This window comes from Rhinolophus sinicus, linkage group LG13 (assembly GCF_036562045.2).
Source record: "Rhinolophus sinicus isolate RSC01 linkage group LG13, ASM3656204v1, whole genome shotgun sequence".
In the NCBI taxonomy this organism is placed as follows: domain Eukaryota; kingdom Metazoa; phylum Chordata; class Mammalia; order Chiroptera; family Rhinolophidae; genus Rhinolophus; species Rhinolophus sinicus.
The window spans coordinates 54,330,411-54,355,214 of NC_133762.1; the positions used below are offsets into that span (position 1 = coordinate 54,330,411).

General features: G+C 40.2%; 1 protein-coding gene across 1 annotated transcript in view; it reads left to right on the top strand.

Annotated features, from left to right (window-relative positions):
* The window catches only part of PCSK2 (proprotein convertase subtilisin/kexin type 2), a 294,215-nt gene that overhangs the window by 151,554 nt on the left and 117,857 nt on the right, over positions 1-24,804 (top strand). Inside the window, exons 3-5 of the mRNA XM_019756643.2 lie at positions 12,249-12,362; positions 14,865-14,973; positions 22,568-22,605. Coding sequence (XP_019612202.1) covers positions 12,249-12,362; positions 14,865-14,973; positions 22,568-22,605 — 261 coding nt within the window. The remainder of the gene's footprint in view (positions 1-12,248; positions 12,363-14,864; positions 14,974-22,567; positions 22,606-24,804) is intronic.

The following is a 24,804-nucleotide window of genomic DNA, read 5'->3' on the forward strand; positions in this document are numbered from 1 at the left end:
TTATTTTAGACTTCTGATCTCCAGAGCTGTAAGAGAATAAGTTTGTATTGTTTGAAGCCACTAAGTTTTAAAATTTTTTTATTAAATTTATTGGGGTGACGTTGGTTAGTAAAATTATATAGGTTTCAAGTGTACATTTCTGTAATATACCATCTATATACTGCATTGTGTTCACCATCCAGAGTCAGTGCTTCCACCACCATATATTTGACCCCCTTTCCCTCTTCTATCACACCGCCTCTCCCTTTACCCTCTGGTAACCACTGAACTGTTGTCTGTGTCTATGAGTTTTTGTTTCTTTGTTTGCTTGTCTTGTTCATTTGTTGCTTTCAGTTTGATATCCCACATATTAGTAAAGTCATATGGTTCTCAACTTTTTCTGCCTGACTTATTTCGCTTAGCATGATAATCTCAAGATCTATTCATGTTGTTGTAAATGGCAGTATTTCATCTTTTCTTATGGCTAATATTCCACTGTATATTTGTACCACATATTTATCCAATCATCTACCGAAGGACACTTTGTTTTCATGTCTTGGCCACTGTGAATAATGCTGCAATGTTTTGTTAATTTGTTACAGCAGCCATAGAAAACTAAGACACTGCTCAATGAAAAGCTGTTTTCTCCTTGCATTTCTCAGAGGGCAGATCTAAGTGCATGATTGGTTCTGTGCCTTGCAGGAGCAGTATTGCAAAACGGATTCATTACTTTCTTCATTAGCTGTGCATCATCGTGCTGGGCTCATTAACACCCCATCACTGGCTGCTCTGTGCAGAAATAGAAGTGTGTTGAGAATCAATGGCTCTGACCTTTACTCCTCCTTCATGTTTTGTCATTTGTGGGCTGCTTGGTTTGACATATGAGTTACTCTCCAGCTGCCTGATGAGGGTGATGCACAATAAGAGCCCCCAAATAATTCAGACATATGCCAATTGCAATTTCAACACTCATTTTCTTTTCCGCTCTGTCAACCTGGAATTGTTCCATTGGCAACTAATGAAATACCAATTGGAGGAAAGAATTGACAAGGCATTGCTGTTGACAAAGGGACTAACCTTTGAGGAAGATTAAAAATAGATGCCCTTTAGGAAGAAAGAACTGAGAAAGTGAATCTTCTCTCTTCTTTAAGTCTATGGTCCAAATCAAAAAATCAAACCTTCTTCAGAGTTTGTGAGCTTAAGAAAAGGAGATCGTGAATTTTCAAAAATCCTTTTGTGTTCTCTAGCAGACAGCTTTTTGGTTTGTTCCCCACTAAACACTTATGAAGAAACAGTACTGCAACATTTGTCATAACAAGTAAAAAGGTGAGTATATCCTTCACACTGAAGACATGAGGTGCATAAAGAATGTCTAAAATAAAACAATTTTGGGAGGATTGCCCTCTCACCTCCTTTGTCTTAATCCTCTCTCCTCTAGTGGCACCCAATTCTAAGTCCTATGTCCTTTGTTGTTGCTTTCTTTTGATAGCACTTCTCTCTGGCTTGCAAGACACTGCCCAACAGTTTCAAAGTTACCTTTTCCATAAACTCGCATTCCTTCATTGCACCAATCTCAAGCAGTTTCATTGAGTAAAGCTGTCTAATTAATCGTTCATGCACCTGCGTTGTTAAGCGATAACACCTGGATGTTTTCCTTTCCCAGAGGACTTGATTTCCCAATCTTTTCAAATACAGATGTAATCAACCTGGATAATGAAGGCTTGAAGTGAAAGCTTAACTCTTCCTGTCTAGAATCCAGCCAGTGTGTGTGTGCTCAGGGGAGGTGATTTGGGTCACTGGAAGCTTTCTTTGTGCCCCTCAAGTCATATTATTTGCACCACTCAAATTTCTGCCACAGCTTCCACCCTCATAGATGAACAAAATGTATTCCTTAGACATATTATGCATCATAATTATAGATAATAACATTTATAGTATGCCTCATTGTTCCCAACAAGGAAAGATTATTTCATGTGATGGTCACCATTAAGCTTATACAGTCAAGAATTCCACCATCGCCATGCTATATATCAAAGGGTCAACAAAACTTTTTTGTAAAGGGCCAGATAGCAAATAAATACTTTAGGCTCTGTGAACCATATGGTCTCTGTTGCAACTACTCAACACTGCCATTGTAGCGTGAAAGCAGCCAGAGGCAGGATGTAAACAAATGGGCACAGCTGTGTTCAACAAACTTTATTTACAAAAATGTATTTGATCTAGATGAAGAAAACATGACCCAGAGGACTTGAGGGACCTACCTCAGAACACACACAAATAAGAAACAAACCAACCCAGGACCTGAACCCATTTCTGATTCCCAATCTATTGCTGGTTCACCATGCCACACTGCGTTTGAGACATGGTCTTTAGTACTTGGTAGAGTCATGACTTTGGATCAAGTCGCTCACACTTTCCTCCCTTCCCCTCTTTTCCCCACACACATTTATGAGACAGCAGCTGGAACTGGGGTCCGTCATTATCCTGCAGTAATGGAAACAGAGTGAAGGTAATGGACCCACAGGACCGAGCCAGGTGATCGTGATGCTGTTAACTCTTCCTAAAGAGGCTTATCAGCCATAAGACAACATAATTAATGAGACTAGCATTGTATATTCAGTCAGATTTACCTATTCCTTCCAGAAACACATTACTGAGCCCTCCCTCCACTACAGAATGGGGGGTAGCCATCCCAGATACATCCCCACTGTGGGTACAGAGACCCAGAGAGTAGTTTCCAGGCTCTCGGCCTCACATAGATAGGTGCTGGCTCAGGTACTAGTTGGCCATCGGCTGTTACTGGTTAGCCATTAGCCACTGATATAACTGCCGTGGCTAAGCTAGTAAAGGGTGGTGTAGTGTGGTGGTGTATTGGTGTGATGGAGTGTGGATTACGGGTGGCAGAGAGGCGGATTGCAGCTAGCAAGTGAGGTTGGTTGGCAGAGACAAGTGGACGGCAGGTTGTGGATCGTGTGGCTCCTGCTTCCTGTGTCTCCAACCCAGCCGCCATCAAGACTATAGTTGTATGACTCCCCTATCTATGGCTCTGTGGGTGTTCCTTTTTGGCCTCACCATGTCCTGCATTCTTATGTGGGGAGCGGGACTAGAGACCCCACCTGTTGCCCCTCGTGACACCCACTCAGCATCCTCCTGGTTCACTAGCGGACTGGGCTATGCATCCACGTCATGGTGGAGACTTTGCAGAGGATGAAGCTTTTGAAAGCTGTGTTCCTATGCCATGCTGAAGCCATTCTTTCCCAGCTGGGCACCATTGCTCATGGTGGGCCATGCCCAACTCTCTATACCCCTCAGTCCTGAGTGCCTTCCCAGGAAGGAGGAACACTGAGTGAGCTGGTCAGGTGCAAGGACACAGCGGTAGGGCCACAGCCAGAGTGGACAAGGTAGAATCTTTTCCTCACTCCTCCCCTTCTCCACATCATTGTCCTGCTCCTCTTCCCATTTATCCTTCCAGGAACCTCCTGTGTTACACTGAAGCCCTTCCGCCCGTCTGTGATGGGAAGCAGAGCCATCCAGTTGGCCCAGGCAGGCTCTCTTTGGCTACATTGTGCACACGGCCAAATCAATTAATACATTAAGGTGACTTAGCCTTGCTTTGCTTCTTTTCCACACTCACCTCTCAGGAGCGACTCATTGAGAGGATTATGTCATTTGGCCGAGCACAGCATTTAGGAGTTCCTGGCATCTCTGGAAAATTGTCCTCTCTTGTAAACCCCATCCTGCCTCCACATCTGGCATAGTACCTACCATCTTTTAATATCCTTTTCCTTAATAGAATCCCCTAAATCCAATCCATAGCATTCCCCCACCATCCTAGAAATAGGAGCAAGAGGAAGATTGAGATCATGCTAAAGTACAATCCCAAACATGATACCTATGTTCCAGCAAGTGTGGGAGTTGGAATTGTACCTGCTAAAGGCATTCCTGTAAGTTGCCTTTGTACTTCACTCTACTGAAAATATCTTCAATCCCTCCCTAATTGCATTGATTTATGGTATATCTTGTATACAGGGCTTTAGTTGACAGATAGCAATTTGTTAATATTTTGTCACTGAGACGCAGTAACTGAAACTGTGGCCAGAGGCATGCAGCCATATCATCTCTCCTCAATTGATCTCTTCATTCCTGCAAGATGCACTAACCTATCTAAGTGAGGGCAATCAGTACAGTGCATTCAACCATGATTATGGCTTAACTCTCTGTTCTTTGAAAAATTAAGCCCTGTGATTTGCCTATAATTGGGCTTTCCAAAAAAGTCATACCTGTCTGCTCAAGGGGGAAATTAAGTAGCCATATTCCCTGTTTGCTGCCTCCTCCCTCCTTTCTCCCACCCTCACAGCACTTGATCTCCCTGGGTCATGTCTTCCCTCCCAAACCTCTCTCCATCTCTAGATGCCTGTTTGGATCTTGACAACCAAGGCTAGCAGTTGGTAGCAAAACAAATGAACGAGAACATCTGAGCTTAGGAGTTGTCCCCTTCCTCCATCATCTCCCACTTCACCTCCAGTAACGGCTTTTCTGAGTTCCTTATTTCATAAGCTGTGTTCAGCTCATCAGTTCAAACATTGAGATAACACTGCGTTGGAGAGGCAAAGGCAAAAAAGAAGTTGAGATATGCTTTCCTGCACGTGGGTCTTTTGCATTCAGGAAACACAGGGGAATGGACTCCAGCTGGTTTCTCTTGCCATGTTTACTTTGATTCACCTTTAAGTAGCTAAGAGGAAGAAGAATGAAACAAAAGAACTCTGGCCTGCTTTGTAGTAAGACATGCCTGGCTTGAAGTAGGATGGAACAAGGGAAGACACCATCCCACTGCTTTTCCACAGGGCCTGTAATATTATAACAACATTGGCAATAATTATAGTAGAAATTGTAGGCGTTTATTGGGTATGTACTGTGGACCAGGTGTTACACTTTATATGCATTATCTCATTTGAGCCTCACCACAACCCCAATATAAAGTGGGAGCAAAGAAGCAATACAGTGCAATAAGGAAGTATGCAGACTGTGCAACCAGATTGCTGGGGTATTGTATGAGTTTGCTGGGGCTGCTATAACAAATTACCACAAACTGGGTGGCTTAAACAACAGAAATGTATGTCTCACAATTCTGGAGGCTGGAAGTCCAAGATCAAAGACACGGTTGGCTTCCTCTGAGGACCATCAGGAAGGACACATTCCAGGCCTGTCCCCTTGGCTTCACCCTGCGCCTTCACATCATGCCCTTTGTGTGTCTGTGTTCAAATGTCCTCTTCTTACAAAGACACCAGTCATATTGGATTAGGACTCAACTTAATGACCTCATTTTAACCTAATTACCTCTTTAAAGACACTATCTCCAAATATAGTCACATTCTGAGGTACTGATGATGAGGATGTCAACATATGAATTTTTAGGGGGACACACAATTCAGCCCAGAACGGGTAGGAACCGTGGTTCTACTCTTGCCTGCCTGTGTGACTCTTATCCAGCCATGTCTTTCTTCATGCCTCATTCCTAACCCCCATGAGGCTATTGTGAAAAATGATTGAGATAATGTACGTGAAGGACTTAAAACATGTGGTGCACAGTCAGCCCTCAATAAATGTTAGTTATTATTAGGTTTCATCCCCATTTTACAGGTGAGCAGGTTAGGACTTCAATATATCTTTTAAGGGGACACACGTCAACTAACAACAGTGGTAAATAAAATAATTCTTAGTAGTAGAGAAAATAATGTGACAATCAATGGCATCATGGATTCATAATCCAGTATTTTCAGCAACATCTCAGTTTTGTGTTTTATGTTTCTTTTCTTGTGCTCACTTCAAGGGAAGATGTTCCCAACGCCTTTGAGATAAGTTTCCCTACTGCTCCCCTTTCTCCTGGCCCCTCCCCTGCTCAGCAGTCAATGCTAATTAGCAGCTGTTTAATTATCAACCCAGTGGGGAAGTGATCTGGCCCTGAACCTTAGGGAGTTACATGCACGGTTAAGCTGTCCCAGATACTGGAAGCTTGTCTGTGTTCCATGCCTTAGGGAGAGGCAATGTGGCTTAGTATAAAGTTCATAGCATTTAGAAGTGGTCAGCCTCGGTGACTCCACCATGTCTGCAAATGTTGGATCATGGGCTCTAAACCTCCATTGCCTCAATTGTAATTGTACCATGCCACAATTTTGTTGAGAAGATTAAATGTAGTAAAATTACCTTGTTAATGTAACTTGTAAAATAGTATACTAATGTGCAGGGCTAGAATCTTCTTTATCCTAGTATATGCACTTGGATGCAGAGAAACATTTGTTGACTGAAAAATTCTTAATTGAGGAGAGGGCCTGAAAGGGGACGGGCATGAGTGGAGTTGCCCAGGTAAAACTGTGCTGTGCACGTGTGTCAAGTTCAGGTTTAAAAGTTGAACCAGAATTGTAGAATATTCATCTGTTCATTTTTAATAAAATAATACCCAGTATTATTTTATATTTTTTATTTGTATAAATGTTTAGCTCAATGGACCAACTTAGGGAAGTATTCTAAAATAAAAGCTACCTGTGTATATTTTTGAGAAGCTAAAAAGCTACAATTAAGTTATATGCATGTCATTGGTACCACATCTAAGTGGTAATGAAAGACATTATGTGTAAAAGGTTACAATCCAGAGGAGGAGGAGGAGGAGAAAAGAAAACTGGCCTTTTAGTTATAATGCGAGGAAGAAATATAAATACTAGAAAATACTTCTCTGGCATTTAGAGCTTTATCACAAAAAGAAGTACAACACTGAAATCTTCCCCAGAGGTCTTTAAAAATAGTTTATAACCTCATCTCTCTGCGCATCATAATTTTACTTACAATAAAAAACAATCTAAATGACCAATAAGAGGGAAATTGTTGGGTAAATAATGGTAATGGTACATTACTCTATGGAATATTTACATAGCCATTAAAAATTAAACTATGAGAGCTATGTAGCAGTACATTAAAATTCCTATGGTTGAACACTTAGTGAAGAAAGAATGCATAATTTGATCCATAGTATGATTCTATTACATAGAAACTAGGTTTGAAAGCAAATTCAGATCAGAAAAGAAGCCAGAAAAATAAAAGCAACTGATGGTATTACATGGCATCATTGTGGGAGGAAAAAAATGGATCTCCAGTTATTTGTGTGTAATAAGTAAAATATATGTCTTAGATATATTCATCTCTCTTGGAATTCTAACGGTAATCTCTATTGAGGACATGAAGATAAACTAATGGACTCAGAAAGGTCTCTGCAGTCTTAGGAGTCCTAATTTTTAATAAGACGAGATGCAAAATTGCAGACACCTAAGTCGTGCTTTGGCAAGGAGGGGTGGTGTCCAGAGATTGCCACATTCCAAAGCGTCACTGGTCTCCATTAAAACCTAATTTATGGAATTAAAAATTAAATATATGGAAATGAATTTAAACAGTCTTGTCATTAGAATGCACTTGGTCTAATTGAGTTTGGAGTGATATTGTAATAGCTGTTGCTACACTGTTATTTAAAAAGATGAAATATGATATATCTTCCTGTTTTGATGCTGCTGGTAAACAACGTACAGATGGAAGTTTTCAAACTTCCACAAGGTAGATGCTCTTGCTTAATGAAGACCCCAGCAAAGGGAAGCTGCTATCTCAATGAAATCATTCCTGACAACGAATGTATAATGGGAATCCCTCAGTGCAATCCAGCCACATCAGTAAACAGAGCAGATGAAGGCCTTGCTGTGGGGCTAAAATGGGAAGATGCAATGGCAAATTCAGGCTCCCTCCTTCCCAAGTTGAACTGGCACTCTTATTTGAATACAGTGTCCACTCTTATCCATGGTTTTGCTTTTTGTGGTTTCAGTTACTGGCAGTCAACCTCAGTGTGAAAATATTAAATGGAAAATTCCAAAAATAAACAATTCATAAATTTTAAACTGTGTGCCCTTCTGAGTAGATTATTAAAATGTTGTGCCATCCCACACCATCCCACCTGGGATGTAAATCATCCTTTTGTCCTGTGTATCCACGATGTAAATACTTCCCATCTGTTAGTCACTTAGTAGCCTCTTGGTTACCAGACTGACCATTGGTAAATATTGCAGTACTTGTGTTCAAGTAACCCTTATTTTACTAAGGCCTCAAAGCACAGGTGATGCTGACAATTCGGATATGCCAAAGAGAAGCTTTAAAGTGCTTCCTTTGAGTGAAAAGATATATGTGAATAGAAAAAACAAACAAACATAGTATATATAGGGTTCGTTGCTATCCTTAGTTTCAGGCATCCACTGGGGGGTCTTAGAACATATTCCCTGTGGATAAGGGGAGACTACTGTACTTGTTTCCATAGTAAAAGAAGGTTTTAAGAGGTGTGTGTCATGGTTCTTTCCAGGTTGAGAGTTACATTCACTTCAACATTTTAAATGTTTTTACATTAATGAATATACACGTGCATGGACACATATCAATTAATGTGTATATTCTGGGGCGCTCAGAGAATATGCTGCACAGACCTCTGATGCAAGGAGAGTAACTGACCAAGGACCCCAGCTGTTGCACTCTGAAATCTATCACTGTATTGGCAACAGCTGACCTGGCTGCGGATGCTCCACCAGTGGCTGAGCACAGCAGGAGTACACATCCCTGGGAGAAACAGGTTTCTTCTGACAGCTGACTTTGGATTTCCAACAGCCTTGCCAACCCTTCTTTAAACTATAGGGCAGTTGAAGACATTTTTCCCCAACCTTGTTCACTCTCTCCCTTATGAGGTCAGATTTGCATCACAGTTTCTTGCATTTTCTCTCCTAATAAAATCCTTGTATGTTTAATCCCATCTTGGCATCCACTTCTCAAAATAAATAAATAAAATTATATATATATATATATATATATATATATATATATATATATATATATATATATATATAACACACCCCATACACATATACATATATGTATATTTGAGTCGTAATTTGTCTCCAATTGATAGATATTAGTTGTGCCCAGAGTTTGCCATTATACAAATACACATCAGTCCCATCTTTTTTTCAATTATTTTGCTATTTCTTTGGGGCTTTTTTTTTTTTTTTAAACTTTGCCACAGTGAATGTTTCTTGCTGGAATATCTCCAAAGAACTCACAGAGCAAATGCCATACCTACCACTTCTTTTCTACATGTACAGCATTTTGGGTAGAGTTAAGAGCTTTTCTGAAAAGTGAGCCCCAGGCCTTTTGTGTGGGTATGTAGAGCAAGGAAGTGAGAAACTACTCTTCCACAGTGTTCTTCCACATTCCAGGGAAACAAGAAGGGAAGGGTTTTGGCCACATCTGTGGTCTCTTCATTCTTCCCTGCTCACCACCACTCTTGACTTGGATCATTTTGTCTTCCTCTTGTCCCATATCAGAGTTCTTGATTGCAAGTCAACAGGAATTGATTCTGGATCACTTAGGCAAAAGAGAATTTATTGGAAAGGTAAGGAGGGCTCACAGTCTATGGGAGACTGAAGGATTGGTTTGGGGGGAGCCCAGAGCTGGGCTATTGGATTCACATCCTTAAAGAGATACCTATGAGGCACCTCTGAGGCAGAGAGAGCCTGCAGATTATTTACAGCAGGCAGGTCCTTCAAATTTCACTCCACCAACAGAAACCAGTGGATTCAAGGTAATCCTCCACACATACTAGGGATATTTGGGAAAAGGATAAATGAATGTTGGGTAGCAAAATACAACTTAAAAAGCAATAAGTATCCAGCACACACTCTTTTATATATATATATATATATATATATATATATATATATATATATATATATATATATATATGATGTATTAAAACTTTCTATTTTCAACTAATTTTAAGCTTATGGTAAAGTTGCAAAAATAATAGTTTATAGTATATAACCCTCATCGGGCTTTTCCTAATGGTAACATCTTACACAACCAGGTACAATTATCAAAACCATGAAATAAACATTGGTAAATGCTATTAATAAAACTAAAGACTTTATCTAAATTTCACCAATTTTTCCACTACTGCCTCTTTCCTAGGATCTCACATTGTGTTTGGTTATTTCTCCATAGTCTCTTGCAGTCTTCAACAGTTCCTCAGGCGTTGCTTGTCTTTTTGATCATGACACTTTTTTTTTTTTTTAAGATTTTATTGGGGAATGGGAACAGGACTTTACTGGGGAACAGTGTGTGCTTCCAGGATTTTTTTCCAAGTCAAGTTGTTGTGCTTTCAATCTTAGTTGTGGAGGGCGCAGCTCACCTCCAGGTCCAGTTGCTGTTGCTAGTTGCAGGGGGCGAAGCCCACCATCCCTTGCGGGACTCAAACTGGCAACCTTGTGGTTGAGAGGACACGTTCCAACCAACTGAGCCATCCATCCAGGAGCTCAGTGGCAGCTCAGCTCAAGGTGCCGTGTTCAATCTTAGTTGCAGGGGGCACTGCCCACCATCCATTGCAGGACTCGAGAAATCGAACTGGCAACCTTGAGGTTAAGAGCCCGTGCTCCAACCTACTGAGCCATCCGAGAGGCAGCCCAGCTCAAGGTGCCATGTTCAATCTTAGTTGCAGGGGGCGGAGCCCACCATCCCTTGAGGGACTCGAGATGTTGAACTGGCAGCCTTGTGGTTGAGAGCCCACTGGCCCATGTGGGAATCGAACCGGCAGCCTTCGGAGTTAGGAGAGCAGAGCTCCAACCGCCTGAGCCACCGGGCCAGCCCCATGACACTTTTTATGTGTATTAATCAGTTATTTTGTTGAATGTTTCTCAGTGAGAGTTTGTCTTTTCTCATGATTAAATGGAGATTATGCAGTTTTTTGAAAAACACCACAGAAATTAGTCTTCATTACATCATCTCATGGAGCTTATGATGTCTGTACTGTCTTACTTTTTATGTTGACCATGATCATTTGGTTAAGGTGGTTTCTGCTGGCTTTCTCGACTGTCTTTCCCTTTGTTGTTAATAAATATCTTGGGGGAAGATGCTTTGAGGCTCTGCAAATAACTTGTTTCTCTGAAGTTTTGCCCATTAATTTTAGCATCCATAGCACACACTCTTTTTTTTTTTTTTTTAATTTTATTAAATTTATTGGGGTGACAATTGTTAGTAAAATTACATAGATTTCAGGTGTACAATTCTGTATTACATCATCTATAAATCCCATTGTGTGTTCATCACCCAGAGTCAGTTCTCCTTCCATCACCATATATTCGATCCCCCTTACCCTCATCTCCCACCCCCCACCCCCCGCCCCCCTTACCCTCTGGCAACCACTAAACTATATAAACCAAAAACAACAAAAGCACAAGACAAACAAATGAGAAACAGAAACTCATAGACACAGACAATAGCACACACTCTTTTATACATTTTCGTAGCCCTTGAGTTTGTAGATGTTCAGAGACTGGCCACAGCTATTGGATAATAAATTAGTTATTGCCCAACTGAACGAAAGTTTCCTGGTAGGGACAGAGCCTAGCTGTCACCAGCAGCCTATTCAAACTAATTCAACCCCTAAGTTTCATTTCCATCCAAGGCCTTGGGTTCTGTTTTACTGTCCAAAAATGAAGTGTTGTCATTGCAAGGACAGCATCATTATCCATCAATTTATCTTCAAAGGTCCCTCACTTACTTCTAGAGCTTTGCTATGGACTTACTGGCTCTCCATGCAGGATTTTTCAGTTTGTTTGTTTTTTGGTTTTGGCTGATTCCCAAATGTGATAGCACAGTACTGTCAACAAATGGAAAAGCTGGGAAGCCCTCCAGAAACATGATCAATGCACTTTTCACTCTCCCCCTCCTGAATCCACATCACCCTTCTTTCCTTCATAGAAGTGTTCCCTGGCTTTGTTTATTTCACTTAATGACCCCACCACCTTAACTTCCTTGAGAGTGTTTTTCTCCATCTAATTCTTATTTTTTTATTAAAATTTATTGGGGTGACAATGGTCACCAAAACTGCATAGGGTTCAACTGTACAATTTTATAATACATCATCTATATATTGCATTATGTGTGCACAACCCAGAGTCAATTCTCCTTAAGGAAACTCACTTTGAGCTATCACCAAGCCTGTTTGTTCAAAGCAAGCAGAAGTAAATGCTCTTGGAAAATTATTGTAAAATGTGAGTGCATATAAGATGAACTTGGCTTCAGCTAAGACAAAAATCCTCCTTATATGCAAACGGAATTTGAATTCATGGAAATGAATTCCAGAAGAGGTATGTTCAAGTTGATATTCAGGTAATATGCCAGTATTGTCATTCCAGGTAAAGATGGTCTTGCAACAAGAAGGATTTGACCGAAAAAAACGAGGGTATAGAAACATCAATGAGATCGACATCAACATGAATGACCCTCTTTTTACAAAGCAATGGTATCTGGTAAGTGTCTCTGTATTACTCCTAATGTTTCTTATCTTGAGACTTCAGATAAAAGATGGATTTCCTCCCTTTCCTCATTATTCTTTGGAATGTGAGGCAGCATCTCACTCTGTGACTGGCTCTGTCCCCTTTGGTATGTATTAATTTTCTGTCACCACTCATGCATCTCTTTCTCTAATCTGCTTTCTTCTGAACTGCTAAATAGCCATGATCTCCTAGGGTCAAATTAACTACCAACAGCGGGTCAGATTCTTCCAGACTCCGAAAAAGTATACCAGTGTATGAGTGAAGACTTGAAAACAAAAAAAAACATATAAAAGTTAAGTCAAAGGTCTGGAAAGAGTTATCCAGGTTCTCAACAGTCAGAGTAATGGCAGGACGTGATGAAACTACAGGCATAAGAGAAAGGATCAGGTGACTTCACAAGGGACAAGCAGGAGACCTTGAAGACTAAAGTAACAACAGTAGAACCTATTAGTGCTTCCTAAAATAATGGCAGGAAATCAGTTTCATCGGGCTTAGTTGATGGAGATTCATGGCAGGGAAACCCAATCTGTCTGGTGAAATGAACATTTTCTAGTTTACCAATAGTCCTTCATGATCCATCTGGATGGGTTGAGTTATGTTTAAAAGGGCCTCAGTGCCTCCAAACCAACCAAACTTCAGAGCATATTGAGGGAAAAGGAGTGACTAATTTATAAATGTGAGGAAAGCTTTATTTAAGTTTAAAAGATGTTGAGCAAAAGAGAAAATAAATTACAACCCTGTAGACTTCTACATTATAGGAATGCATCACAAATCCCCTCTTGGAGCTTCAGAATTTGATTATGCCTTATGATTTTTTTTTAAATTTTATTTTATTAAATTTATTGGGGTGACTTTTGACATGGAATTCTGAAAATCCCATCTGGGTGACCAAATGAACTTATGTGTACAGTCAGTGGGATAACCCTATATATCCACGGGTTCTATATCCACAGATTCAACCACCTGGAAATTGAAAATATTGAAAAAAAATTTATCAGAAATTTCCAAAAGCCAACACTTGAATTTTTCATGTGCAGAGCACTATACTAAATCCGTGCAAATGAAGTGATGTGTAGAAATGCCTTGCTTTAGCCTATATGCAAAATATAGGTTATATACAAACATTACACCATTTTATATAAGGGATTTAAGCATCCATGGATTTTGGGATCCACAGGAGTCCTGGAACCAATCCCCGTATGATACAGCGAGATGACCATATTAGTCAGGATAGGCTAGGTTTCTTGCAATAACAACCCCCAAATCACAATGGTTTAATGAAACAAAAGTTGTTCACTCATCCTATACATCCAATGCTTCATAATCCCTCAGAAATTCAGGCTGATCAAACTCCATCTCTGCTCCACCTTGATCCCTGCTTTTATGAGCTCCTTAAAGAAGGGAAGAGGCAAATTGCACACTGGCTCTTAAAGCTTCTGCTTGAATGTGACAAATGGCACATGAGCTCACATTTCATTGGCCAAAATCAGTCATGTGGTCATTCTCATTTCCAAGGGAATGGAGAGGTGTAATCTTAACATATGCCTGGAAGGAAAAGAGTGGCCATTTTTATAAAGAGCACTAATGACATTCACATAATGTTTAGCAATACTATTAATATAAAAGCCAATTGGTTACTATGGGCTTCTGCTAGCACAAACTCTGATGTCACTATTTTTTAATGATTCATCTTTGAGGAAATCTGCACAGGACACAGATGAAAAAAGAGTAGTGAGCATATTTATTTGGAATTTTTCTGTTTTCTTTTATATCTTCTTTTGATTTTTTTTAAGGTAGGGGATTTTTTTTTATATTTATGTATTTTTGCATTAGAATATGCACTAAAGGTGAGCAAGCTATCTTTAATTTAGTTCAACAAATATTTTTAAGCACAATTGGTGTGGTAGTCCTAAAATCACAAAGGTAAATAAGACATCTCCCTCTTGTAAAGGGTATCGTATTTAGTAAGGAAATCATATTCAAATAAGAATAATCCAAAACAGTATGTGCTAAATTAAAAAAAAAAAAAATGAGGTATAAATAAAGAACTACAAAAACGAGCATTTAATTCTAAATGGGGGAGGGTTTCTTGCAATGGCAGCTCTAAGGTGTTTAAAAATAGCAATCTGGTCATAAAAGATGGGAGGATTGAAACATCAATTGTGTATATCAAAAAATGGAGGGAGTATACATATATTCAACTTCATGTGTACAGCACAGTGGTCAGGGGTTTAAATGTCTAACTATACACTGTTTTGTATACCTGAAACTAAGAAAAAATTATTATTTTTTTTTAAATGGAGGGAGAAAGCCAGAAGAAGTAGGTGGGGGAACACCCAAAAGTACTGGTTCATGGAAGATGTGGCCTTTGAGCTGGAAAACTGGATGCCTGCAGAGCATGTCAAGCAAATGTTTACACAGTTGCTTTCCTACACCAAACTAATAAGATTCTCTGTTTTGGGATCCTCATACCAGATCAATACCGGGCAAGCTGATGGCACTCCTGGCCTTGATTTGAATGTGGCTGAAGCCTGGGAGCTGGGATACACAGGGAAAGGTGTTACCATTGGAATTATGGATGATGGTGAGTATTTCAATGCCTTTACATCATTTGGAATGCAAGTGTGTCTTTGCATGCCTTCAGAATATAAAAGAGTCATTGTTCTGGAGGAGGAATAGCCTGTGCTGGGCGTCACAACCATCTGTACTCAACTTCCTCTAAATCCATGGTCCTCAAATTTGAGGTTGCCCTTAACAAATATTTATTGAATTAATAAATTTTTCAAAATAAACAAATGAAACTTGTCACTCAACCTTAGTTTTGTATTAGGCGACTGCTTATATCTTACCTTAAAACATCTTCTGAACCTCTTTATATTTACCATCTATTTCTTTTTTGTTTTTTTAATTAAATTTATTGGGGTGACAATTGTTAGTAAAATTACATAGATTTTAGTTTACCATCTATTTCTCTAGACCTACACTGTCCAGTGTAGCGGCCACTAGCCATATGTGGCTATTTACATTTAAATTTTATTTAAAGCTAAATAAAATTAAAAATTCAATTCCTAGCTTCATTTCAAGCACTCATTACCCACATGGGACTGACAGCTGCTGAAATTCAAGCCAACTCCATTTTTATCATCACAGAAATTTCTATTACACAGTGCAGCTCTAGATCCATGAAATAGCTTTTTAGCAGCAGGATTGGGGTTTAGAGAATTTTTTACTTTATTGTTATTTTCGGAATGAACCCTTATAAAGCAGACTTTAATAACATTTTATGACACATGCTCCATATAATATGTTATCCTATCCCAAATGCCTGACTGATAAAGATTGCGCAGAGCTTTATTTTATATAGTTTGTGATATGAAAACCAATGGGTTGGATGAATTGGTGTTTTTCTAACTACACATGTCCTTGGCTCTGCCAAAATCTGGAGCATCTCTGCCCTGCAGTCATCTCACTGGGGATGTACTGTCGCCCTTCGTTAGCTGTCTGGGTCCTCCAGTAAAAGCTCCACTGTGAAATATTAGCCCAGTTACATATAAAGACTATACAGAGATGAAACAATGGAGCCTTTCCCTTCTGAAAATCCTCAAAGAACACTATGTTCTCTAAAGCAAGCCTTTGAAGCAGAATTGATGGGAAAACAAGGGGAGCCAGAGTGATTAAAATTGCTGCTGTCTTTGTGTGGGCTCATTAAATAGCAACATAAAAACAATGCCTCACTGTTTTCTGATGCATTCGATGTTTTGAAATGGATGTAAAAGCTTTCTCCAGTGGCCAAGGGCTTTCACAAGAACGGAGCTCTGCCCAAGAGTGTGTGTGCACAGATGTCAGGAGCTTATAACTGTCTCTTTTTTCCTAATGTTTTGGTTTAGAAACCAAAGTAGCTAAGGCCAGCTCACCTAGGAGAAAGATACATCTAGGTTTGGGGGAAACCTGCCTAGGATATATTGTAATGACCATTTCACACAGCATATCTACTGGGTATCCCCTACAAAGTATTAGAGAAGCACCCTGAAAGTGCCACTACAGTAACAGCAGAGAGGCACACCATTCTTATGAAACCTCCAACAGCCCCATGATACTCACTTCAGGACTCTAACTGTAGCCCCCTTGACTGACTGTCCATCATGCCTTCCAAAGATAACAAGGCAGAGGTGACTCCTGACTCCATTCCATATTTCCTGGCTTGAGAGACCACATTCTTTAGAAAGTTTTGGAAGAATTTGTTTAATGTTACTTCTTCTCCTGGTTAGTGGTCTTTGGGATCCTCCAAAAGCAAACTCTCTGCCTCCCAATTAAAAATTTCTAACTTCTCCATTATTTTGGTTACCTACTACTGCAGAACAAACCACCCCAAAATTGGGTGGCTTTATACAACTACCATGTTGTTATCTCTCACAGTTCTGTAGGTTGACCAGGCCAAGCTGATCTGTTCTGCTGCTGGTCTCCATGGGGTCTCTAGTGTAGTTGGAGTCAGGAGACGCTTGGCACTGGATTCAACTGGAGGCTCCCTCCTGCTCCATAGAGTCCCAGGGTCTCTCTATTCCACATGGTCTCCTCAGCAAGGTAGCTGGATTTCTTACAGAAGGCTCAAGGCTCCCAAGAATAGGCATTCTAAGAAGCAGAAGCTGCCGGTCTTTTTAAAGTCTGAACCTGGAACAGGCAAGCATCACTCTGCCACTTCTGCTGAATCAACAGTCTCAGGCCAGATTCCAGAGGAGGGGAAATAAATTCTGACTCCTGGTGTGGAGAGAGAAAAGGATTTATGGCGATCTTTCATTTAACGTGTGCTTATTCAGTATAACAACTGAAGAAAAGAAGGACTGCCAAGTCATTCTCTAAATCCACTGTTGAAGAATAAGATGAGCACATTTGGAACAACAGTAGCCTCCCATGCAATGAGGACAGGTCCAGATGCTAAGCAGCCTCTTACTATGCCTCTCAATTGGGCATCTCTGACGCAACACCTAGAAATAGAAAGTAGTGAAGGTGAGGCTGGGAGCATCCGTGCTGTATTTTCTCTCTTAACTGCCTGGGCATGTGAATGGCATGGTATCATTTCCCAGATAGTCTCTCAGCAAGATATCATTGCAAAACAAGATTTTTTTTTCTCTTTTTTTTTTCTTTTTTAGTTTATTTTTTAAATTTATTGAGGTGACAATTGTTAGTAAAATTACATAGATTTCAGGTGTACAATTCTGTATTACATCATCTATAAATCCCACTGTGTGTTCACCACCCAGAGTCAGTTCTCCTTCTATCACCATGTATATGATCCCCCTTACCCTCATCTCCCACCCTCCACCCCTCTTACCCTCGCAAAACAAGATTAAAGACAGACACAGATGCTGACCCTGACCTCTATGAAATAATGTAATATTTTATAAGCATTGACTTTCTGTATTTTGGCCTATATGGCAAATAGTCTATCATCTATATGTGGAAGTTTCAATTTGTAGATAGTCCAGTTTATTTTTTTAAAGTACAGGTGACATACAATATTATATTAGTTTCAGGTGAACAACAGTGATTTGAGATTTATACACCTTACAAAATGATCGCCATGATAAGTCTCATAATCATCTACCACCATACACACTAATTATGATATTATTTACTATATTCTCTATGTTTTGATAGCCCAGTTTTAATAGCCATTCACTCCTTTTTGGTTGCCCAACTCAAAACTCAATTGCCATTCCCTCTGGTAGATCCAGTGACTTGCTTGATGCTGAATAAATATTTTCTGCCTTCAGTCGGGTGCAACTTAATGCTATTTCCATATACTACACATCACTAGAAGAGTTCCTCCATGATTAACTATTGCCCAAAGGGACAGAAAGCATTTCTTAAGGGTCTACTCTAACATTCCAAGCAATGAGATGTCAGCAAGTACCCCACTTAACAATGACAATTCATCCCTTTTGTTGTAACGGAATTATTTAGTGTTGGGAATTTGATCTAGAAAATGGGATGTGACTATAACAAGACATGGGTTGGTCAGGAGTTACCCATCCCAGGCATGATTCAAGGCAAGTAGCTGGCTTTCAAGGTCAAAGACGGTCAGGGGTGGCATGGTCAAGGCCTTTAGCTGATATCAGATGGAGCCAAGAGAATAAGATTGAAGGCCAGTGAAGAGGGGCTAGAGAGAACTTCAAGCTGAAGTAGCAATAAAAACTAATATTTATTAAGTACTCACTATGTACTAGGCACTATCTGGCATTTTGGAAACACCATCACAGTTATTCTCTAAGGTTAGTATTATTATTATCCACATTTTGCAGATGAAAAAATTGAGGTTTATGGAGGCAAGCAACTACCCAAAGTCTCACAAGAAATCCTAACCACCATCCTCAGTGCTTGAAACCCACCCCTTGGCTCCATTTTCCTGGTGGGACTTTGTGAACAGGATCTCATGCATGTAAGCGGAGGTCCAGACAGTCACCCACACCCTTCCAAGAGATTTAGAACTCTGCATCACATAGAAAAGTAGCATTTCCTCTCCTAACTTGAGCTTCATAGGCCTCAGAAGTTCCAGTGGGATGTTTGTTCCAGTTCTTATTGCTGTGTAGCAAATTACTCTGACACAAAGCAGCTTGAAGTAACTATTTATTATGATTTTTGTGGCATAGGAAGAACCTGCCTTGGCAGTTCTCACTTGAGGTTTCTCATTCAACGGAGGTCAGATGTTGGCTGGACTGTGGTGATCTGAAGGCTCAATTGAGCTGGACATCCAAGATGGCTCATTCTCAGGCTGGTGGTAGATGATGGCTGCTGCTGGAGCTCAGCTGTCAAACACAGAGCCTGCACATGGGCTTCTTACACGCAGCTGGTTTCCTCCAGAGTGAGCAAGTGTCTAAAAGGAATAGGGGGAAGATGACTGGCATTTTCTGATCTATCCTGGATGTCATACAATGCTGCTCTACTATGTCCTACTGTTAGAAGCAGTCACAGGCCACTCAGACTGAAGAGGCGAAAATAGACCTACCTCTAATTGGGGAGGGGTGGGGAGGGACATTGTTACGTTGTAGAAAACCACATAGGATGGGAGATATTAAACCACCACTTTTGAAAAATACACTCCATGCATTGAGATCTACTCCTCATCAACATATAAGTCAGTGGGGGTGGTACAAGGGGCTAGCTTTCTTGGGACAATGAAAGGAACTCAGCTTAGGACCAGGGTCCTCAAATGTAATACTAAACTCTTAACATTCTAAGTAGGGATATGTTCATAGAGCTCCTTGCCAATTCCATGAGGTCTCCAGAACTGTTAGAGCTTCCTGGAAATTTGAACTATTGTGGATTAGACTCCAAATTAATGACAGTTCATGAACAAAAATATAACCAAGTATTTATCATTTGTGCACCACATTCATTATGATTGGCTGGGGAAGTGTCAGTGCCCCTGCAGACTGTGAACCATAGATATTTGTACAGCTCAGTTTCTGTGTCCAAATTGTCTATTTTTCCAGGACCTACATAGTATCTGTCATAATTGCTGAAAATAAAAATGCATGAAAAATAAGAATGATTACAGTACTAATATAAGAATTAGTAAGCTGATTTAGAAAATGTATTTAGTATATTCCCCTTCAAAAGATAATCAAATATGCAAAAATATTAAAATACTATGTAATTACCAGGTTATCATTTGAATGCTTTAGTTTATTATTCTTCTTCTGAATCATGTCTGTTGTCCTTCACAATTCTATAAATAATCTTTTCTTTCTCAGACCAAAGTCTGTGTCTGTTCTAACTTAACACAGTCTTTCCCTTAACCTAATTAAAAATCTTTTATTTTAATTAGGCTAAATTTATCTTATTTTAATTCTAATTTCCTTCTGGTCTCAAATTATCTCTTTGCTTCAATATTTTCCCTTCAGAGAGAAGAGACTACTACTTAGAAAATTTCTCTCCTAAACAACTTACACTATCAAACATGGAGTCATGTTTTAAAAACTGACTCTGTTAGAGAAAAAAAAAAAAGTTTTCTGTGTGTGTGTGTGTGTGTCTCTCTCTCTTCTTTAACTTTTCTGTGTGTTACAAAAATGTTTTCCTAACAATAAGTTCACAGAATTAAACCAATTTCAACAAATATATTCAACAATTTAATTCCAACAAACATTGTAAAACTAAGTCAATTTTTTAAACTGTTCTGCTCTTCTGCATTATCCATAGAACTCTAGTGATGTGGTAGGTGATGGTACTAATGATGACATTAGAAATATAATTTATCAAGTGTTTACTACAAGTAAACAGTTTCAATTGTCTCTAATCTTGAAAATTGCTTTGCAAAGTAAATATCCCCATTTCAAAGATGAGGAAATTGAGGCTCAGAGAGATTATGTCACTTGGCCAAAGCCACACAAATATTACAGTGTCTGAGCCTGAAATGGAACTAGGTCTGTTGGCATAGACTGTGCTTATCCCCAGTTTTTCCCACAGCCTACAAGGACCATCCCTGAATTAGGGTCCAGAACAAGGGTCTGCAAACTTTAAAAGTATTAGTCTTTAAATCTTCTGACTGCTGTCCTTCTGCAGTCCTTGAGAGGGGAGGAGGAGGAGGAGGAGGAGGAAGAGCAGGAAAAGGAGGAAGAGGAGGAGGAGCAGGAAGAGGATGGTGGACCAGAAGTGACCTGCTATACTCTCCCAAGCAATAGAAAGCAGCCATGATAACAGTAATTGCTTTGGATGGCAAAATCAGCGGCGAAATGTTAGACAGTCTGTAAAACAGTGACTCCCCATCCAGAAAGGACTTAGCAGATATTACATGTGCAACCAGAATAAAACCAAAAAAAATTTCTTTTTAGAGAAACAGTAATCCTTGAAGAACATGGGTTTGAAGTGCTCAGGTCCACTTATTCACGAGCTTTACAACTGACCTGGGCAGTTCAAGCCCAGGTTGTTCAAGGGTCAACCAGTGGTTGGGAATCTGCATACAGAGGGCCGACTTAAGTTATATGAGGATTTTAATCTTTCCAGGAGGTTGGCACCTCTAATCCTACGTTGTTCAAGGGTTAACTGTATACATCCTCATACAAATTCTTTTTTGCAGGACAAAGCAATAACTATGACCTGGCCTTAACATGCATGCAGTAAAGATGAAAGCTAAGAAACAGACTTAATAATACTTCTGGCTTTTAAATATTGCAACCCAATAGAGTTGTTAAATGATGCTGGGACAAGCACCCCACCCTGTGCTTGCCCCCATTAGGTCGAGAAAAAAGCAAGCAAAGAGAGGCCAAGCACATTGCCTGAAGTCATGCAGCCAGTTGGCAGCATGGTTGGAATTCAAACCTGGATTTTTTATTAAAAACCTACACTGGTAACCATTATGCTAGCTGGTGCAAGAACCTGGCTGGTTTCTTGGAGGGCTGGATGCTCAGATGTAACTACTACAAAAATGATATGGCTCTCAGACCTGGATGAGAGCTTTTTGATTGCCCTTGATGTTCCAGGGTACTTTTTGAGGCCCACCTGTCTGATGGAACCCAGCAGTTCATGGACCATAATTCGACCTTTGGAATGATTATTGGGCAACAAGGTAGTCCACATCCAGGAGACTCGAGGTCTTGGGCTTCCTGGAAAGCCACATTCTGGAAAGACAAGCGTCAGCTCCCACTCAGGACACCTCACAGGAGACCATTTGCCATTTGCCTAATCGCTTTTCTCGCCCAGCCGTGTTCTTTTTTATTTTCATGCCAGAGAAACCTCTTCTAATACATTGTTGTCCAGGCCCTGTTAAATAATAATTACTTTCCCTTCTCAGGGCCCGTTTCAATTCAGAAGACATGCCAGTTGATGTTTCAGAAATGTCAGGATTTCCACAAATCTCTCTTAGATCACTGTCCTAATGAGCCATCCATTTTGCAGCCACTAAGCCCCTTAGCACTGACATTTATGGCAAAAGTGTTATCCTGGGGCCCCAAGCTCTATTGGCTTCACTTCTCTGATCCATCTGGTGGCAGCTGTCCCTCTACTTGGGTGGTGCAGCTCACTGTGGAGTAGAAATGCAAGTGTAGGGCCTCAGGCACAGGTGCTCACCCCCATCCAAGTCTCCAGGTGGCAGCACATAAGGAGGGCATTTTCTTGAGCAGCTTTCCTGAGGACAGTGGCAATTATTCACCTTTCATTCCTATGCTGTTGTTGTCTTTTCACAGGGATTGACTATCTCCATCCGGACCTGGCCTCAAACTATGTAAGTACAAGCCAACCTGTGTTGGGAAACACATACATCTTAAATGCTCTGGCATCCCTCATTATTGGGAACACACATGCACACATGCACACACACGCATGCATGCACATAGGACACGCACACACACACACACACACTGGAACTGCCCATCTTGTTAGAGCCACAACTCAGGCCAAAGACAAACAGACAAGGCATGGGCCCTGGCAGCAGAAAAAGCTGATAGCTTTGTGAGAAGAAAAGAAGGAAACAAGGTCTGAAAGACAGCGTGCCAAGAAAAAAAGGTACAGGGAGGGGCAAAGAAGAGAGAGCCTTGTCAAGGTTTAAAATCAACTCTAGCTAAGGATATTGAAATTGAAGGATGGAAATGATCATTTGGGTTTTTGCTGGTTAAACTGATGGCAAAATGCCAAATAGTGCAGCAATTCACATTGCAACCAAAGCTGTATGAAAGCAAGAACATAATCTTTTTTATTATTTCTGTGCTTATGAGCACTGAACACCAACTATCCCTCACAACACTATGTACAGTATTTAGTTTCCCTTGACAAGTAACAGTCACAGGAAGTCATGGTAAACACTATTGGGTTAGAACCACATGCTCTGACTTTTGACCCAGCAAGTCACACTGCTTCCCTGATGAAACCTACAAACCCTTTAAACATAAGCGATCACTATTTTAACCCCAGGAAGTACACTACCGTGTTTCCCCCAAAATAAGACCTAGCCAGACAATCAGCTCTAATACGTCTTTTGGAGCAAAAATTAATATGAGACCTGGTATTATATTATATCATATCATATATCATATCATATCATATATATCATATAAAACCCAGTATTATATCATATCATATCATATCATACTATACTATATTATATAATATTATGTTATGTTATATTATACCCAGTCTTATATTAAAATAAGACTGAAACTTATGTTAACTTTTGCTCCAAAAGACGCATTAGAGCTGATGGTCTGGTTAGGTCTTATTTTCAGGGAAACACGGTATTCAAATATTAGTGTGTTTGCTTAAAATTATTCAAACTATTACTAAGCTATACTTCTGTAACCTGCAGATATATATATAAAAAAATTATTTTAGTACCTAAAGAGATCATATTTACAAGAACACAGACTTCAATAGTGAAAAGGTGGTTAACAAGCAGAAGTGTTTTTAGGTCAACATTCTGGGTCATTCATCCTGGAAGTTGTGTGTCTACATTGCAAGAAGAAAACAGAGATTTTTTTTCCCCCATGTTTAGTGCATTGGGCATCAGGAAGCAAAATCAAGAAGAGTATACATTGGGCTAAACATCTTTTTTTAATAATTAAAGAAAGTTAAATGAATATTTGGCCCAGTCCAGTGTGCCCCCAGAGAGACATGGCAGAAATTAATCCAACACTCTGTTCCAAGAGATGAGAGTCCCCTCCTATAGATAAGACAATAGAGAACAACATATGAGTTGTAGATTTTGCCTCAGTTGTCCATCTGCAACATCTAAGGAAACACTTCTCTTCTTCCCTGGTCCTCTTTCCACACAGAGCTGTGTGTCTGTCTGTCCCTGTTGCTTCCTTAAAGGGACTACTTCACACAGAAACTTGTTCTCTTCTTCTAGTGTCCTCCCTTTCTCTGCCTCCCCAATGACTACAGGGCCTTGGAGAGTTCTCCAAAGGGGAGAAGGAGAAATACATCTTTTGCTTTTTCTCCAAGTTTCTGATACTCAGTGACCTTTCCTTATTTACAGAAATAGCAGGGATAATGGCCTGCAGGGACCAGCAGTTTCAGCCTCAGAGGGCTGCCCCCTCCACATAGGCATTTGTATCCTCCTTCTAGGCTGAGCTGCGACTACACAAGGTTCCTGCCATCTCGAGCACCCAGCATCTCGCAGAGTAGCCAACAGGGCTCTGCTCACTTTTGCAAATCAGTGTTCTTTCATCTTGCAGCTTGTAGGACTTCAAGGTGAGGTGGTTGCCAATCAGGCTTTTAAACTGACATCCCTTTGTCTCGCCCCTGCTAGTTTAGCCCCGGTGAAGGGCACTTACATAGAGATTAACCTGGGCATCCTTCCCTTCTCCTCTCCCAGCCCAGGTATTTCCATGACAGGCTATTCCCAAAGCCAATTACCAGATTAAAAGAGATAGTAATTCAAGTAGGAAAAAAAATCCTCTGAGGCTCTGAAGAACTGCAGGTACAATGC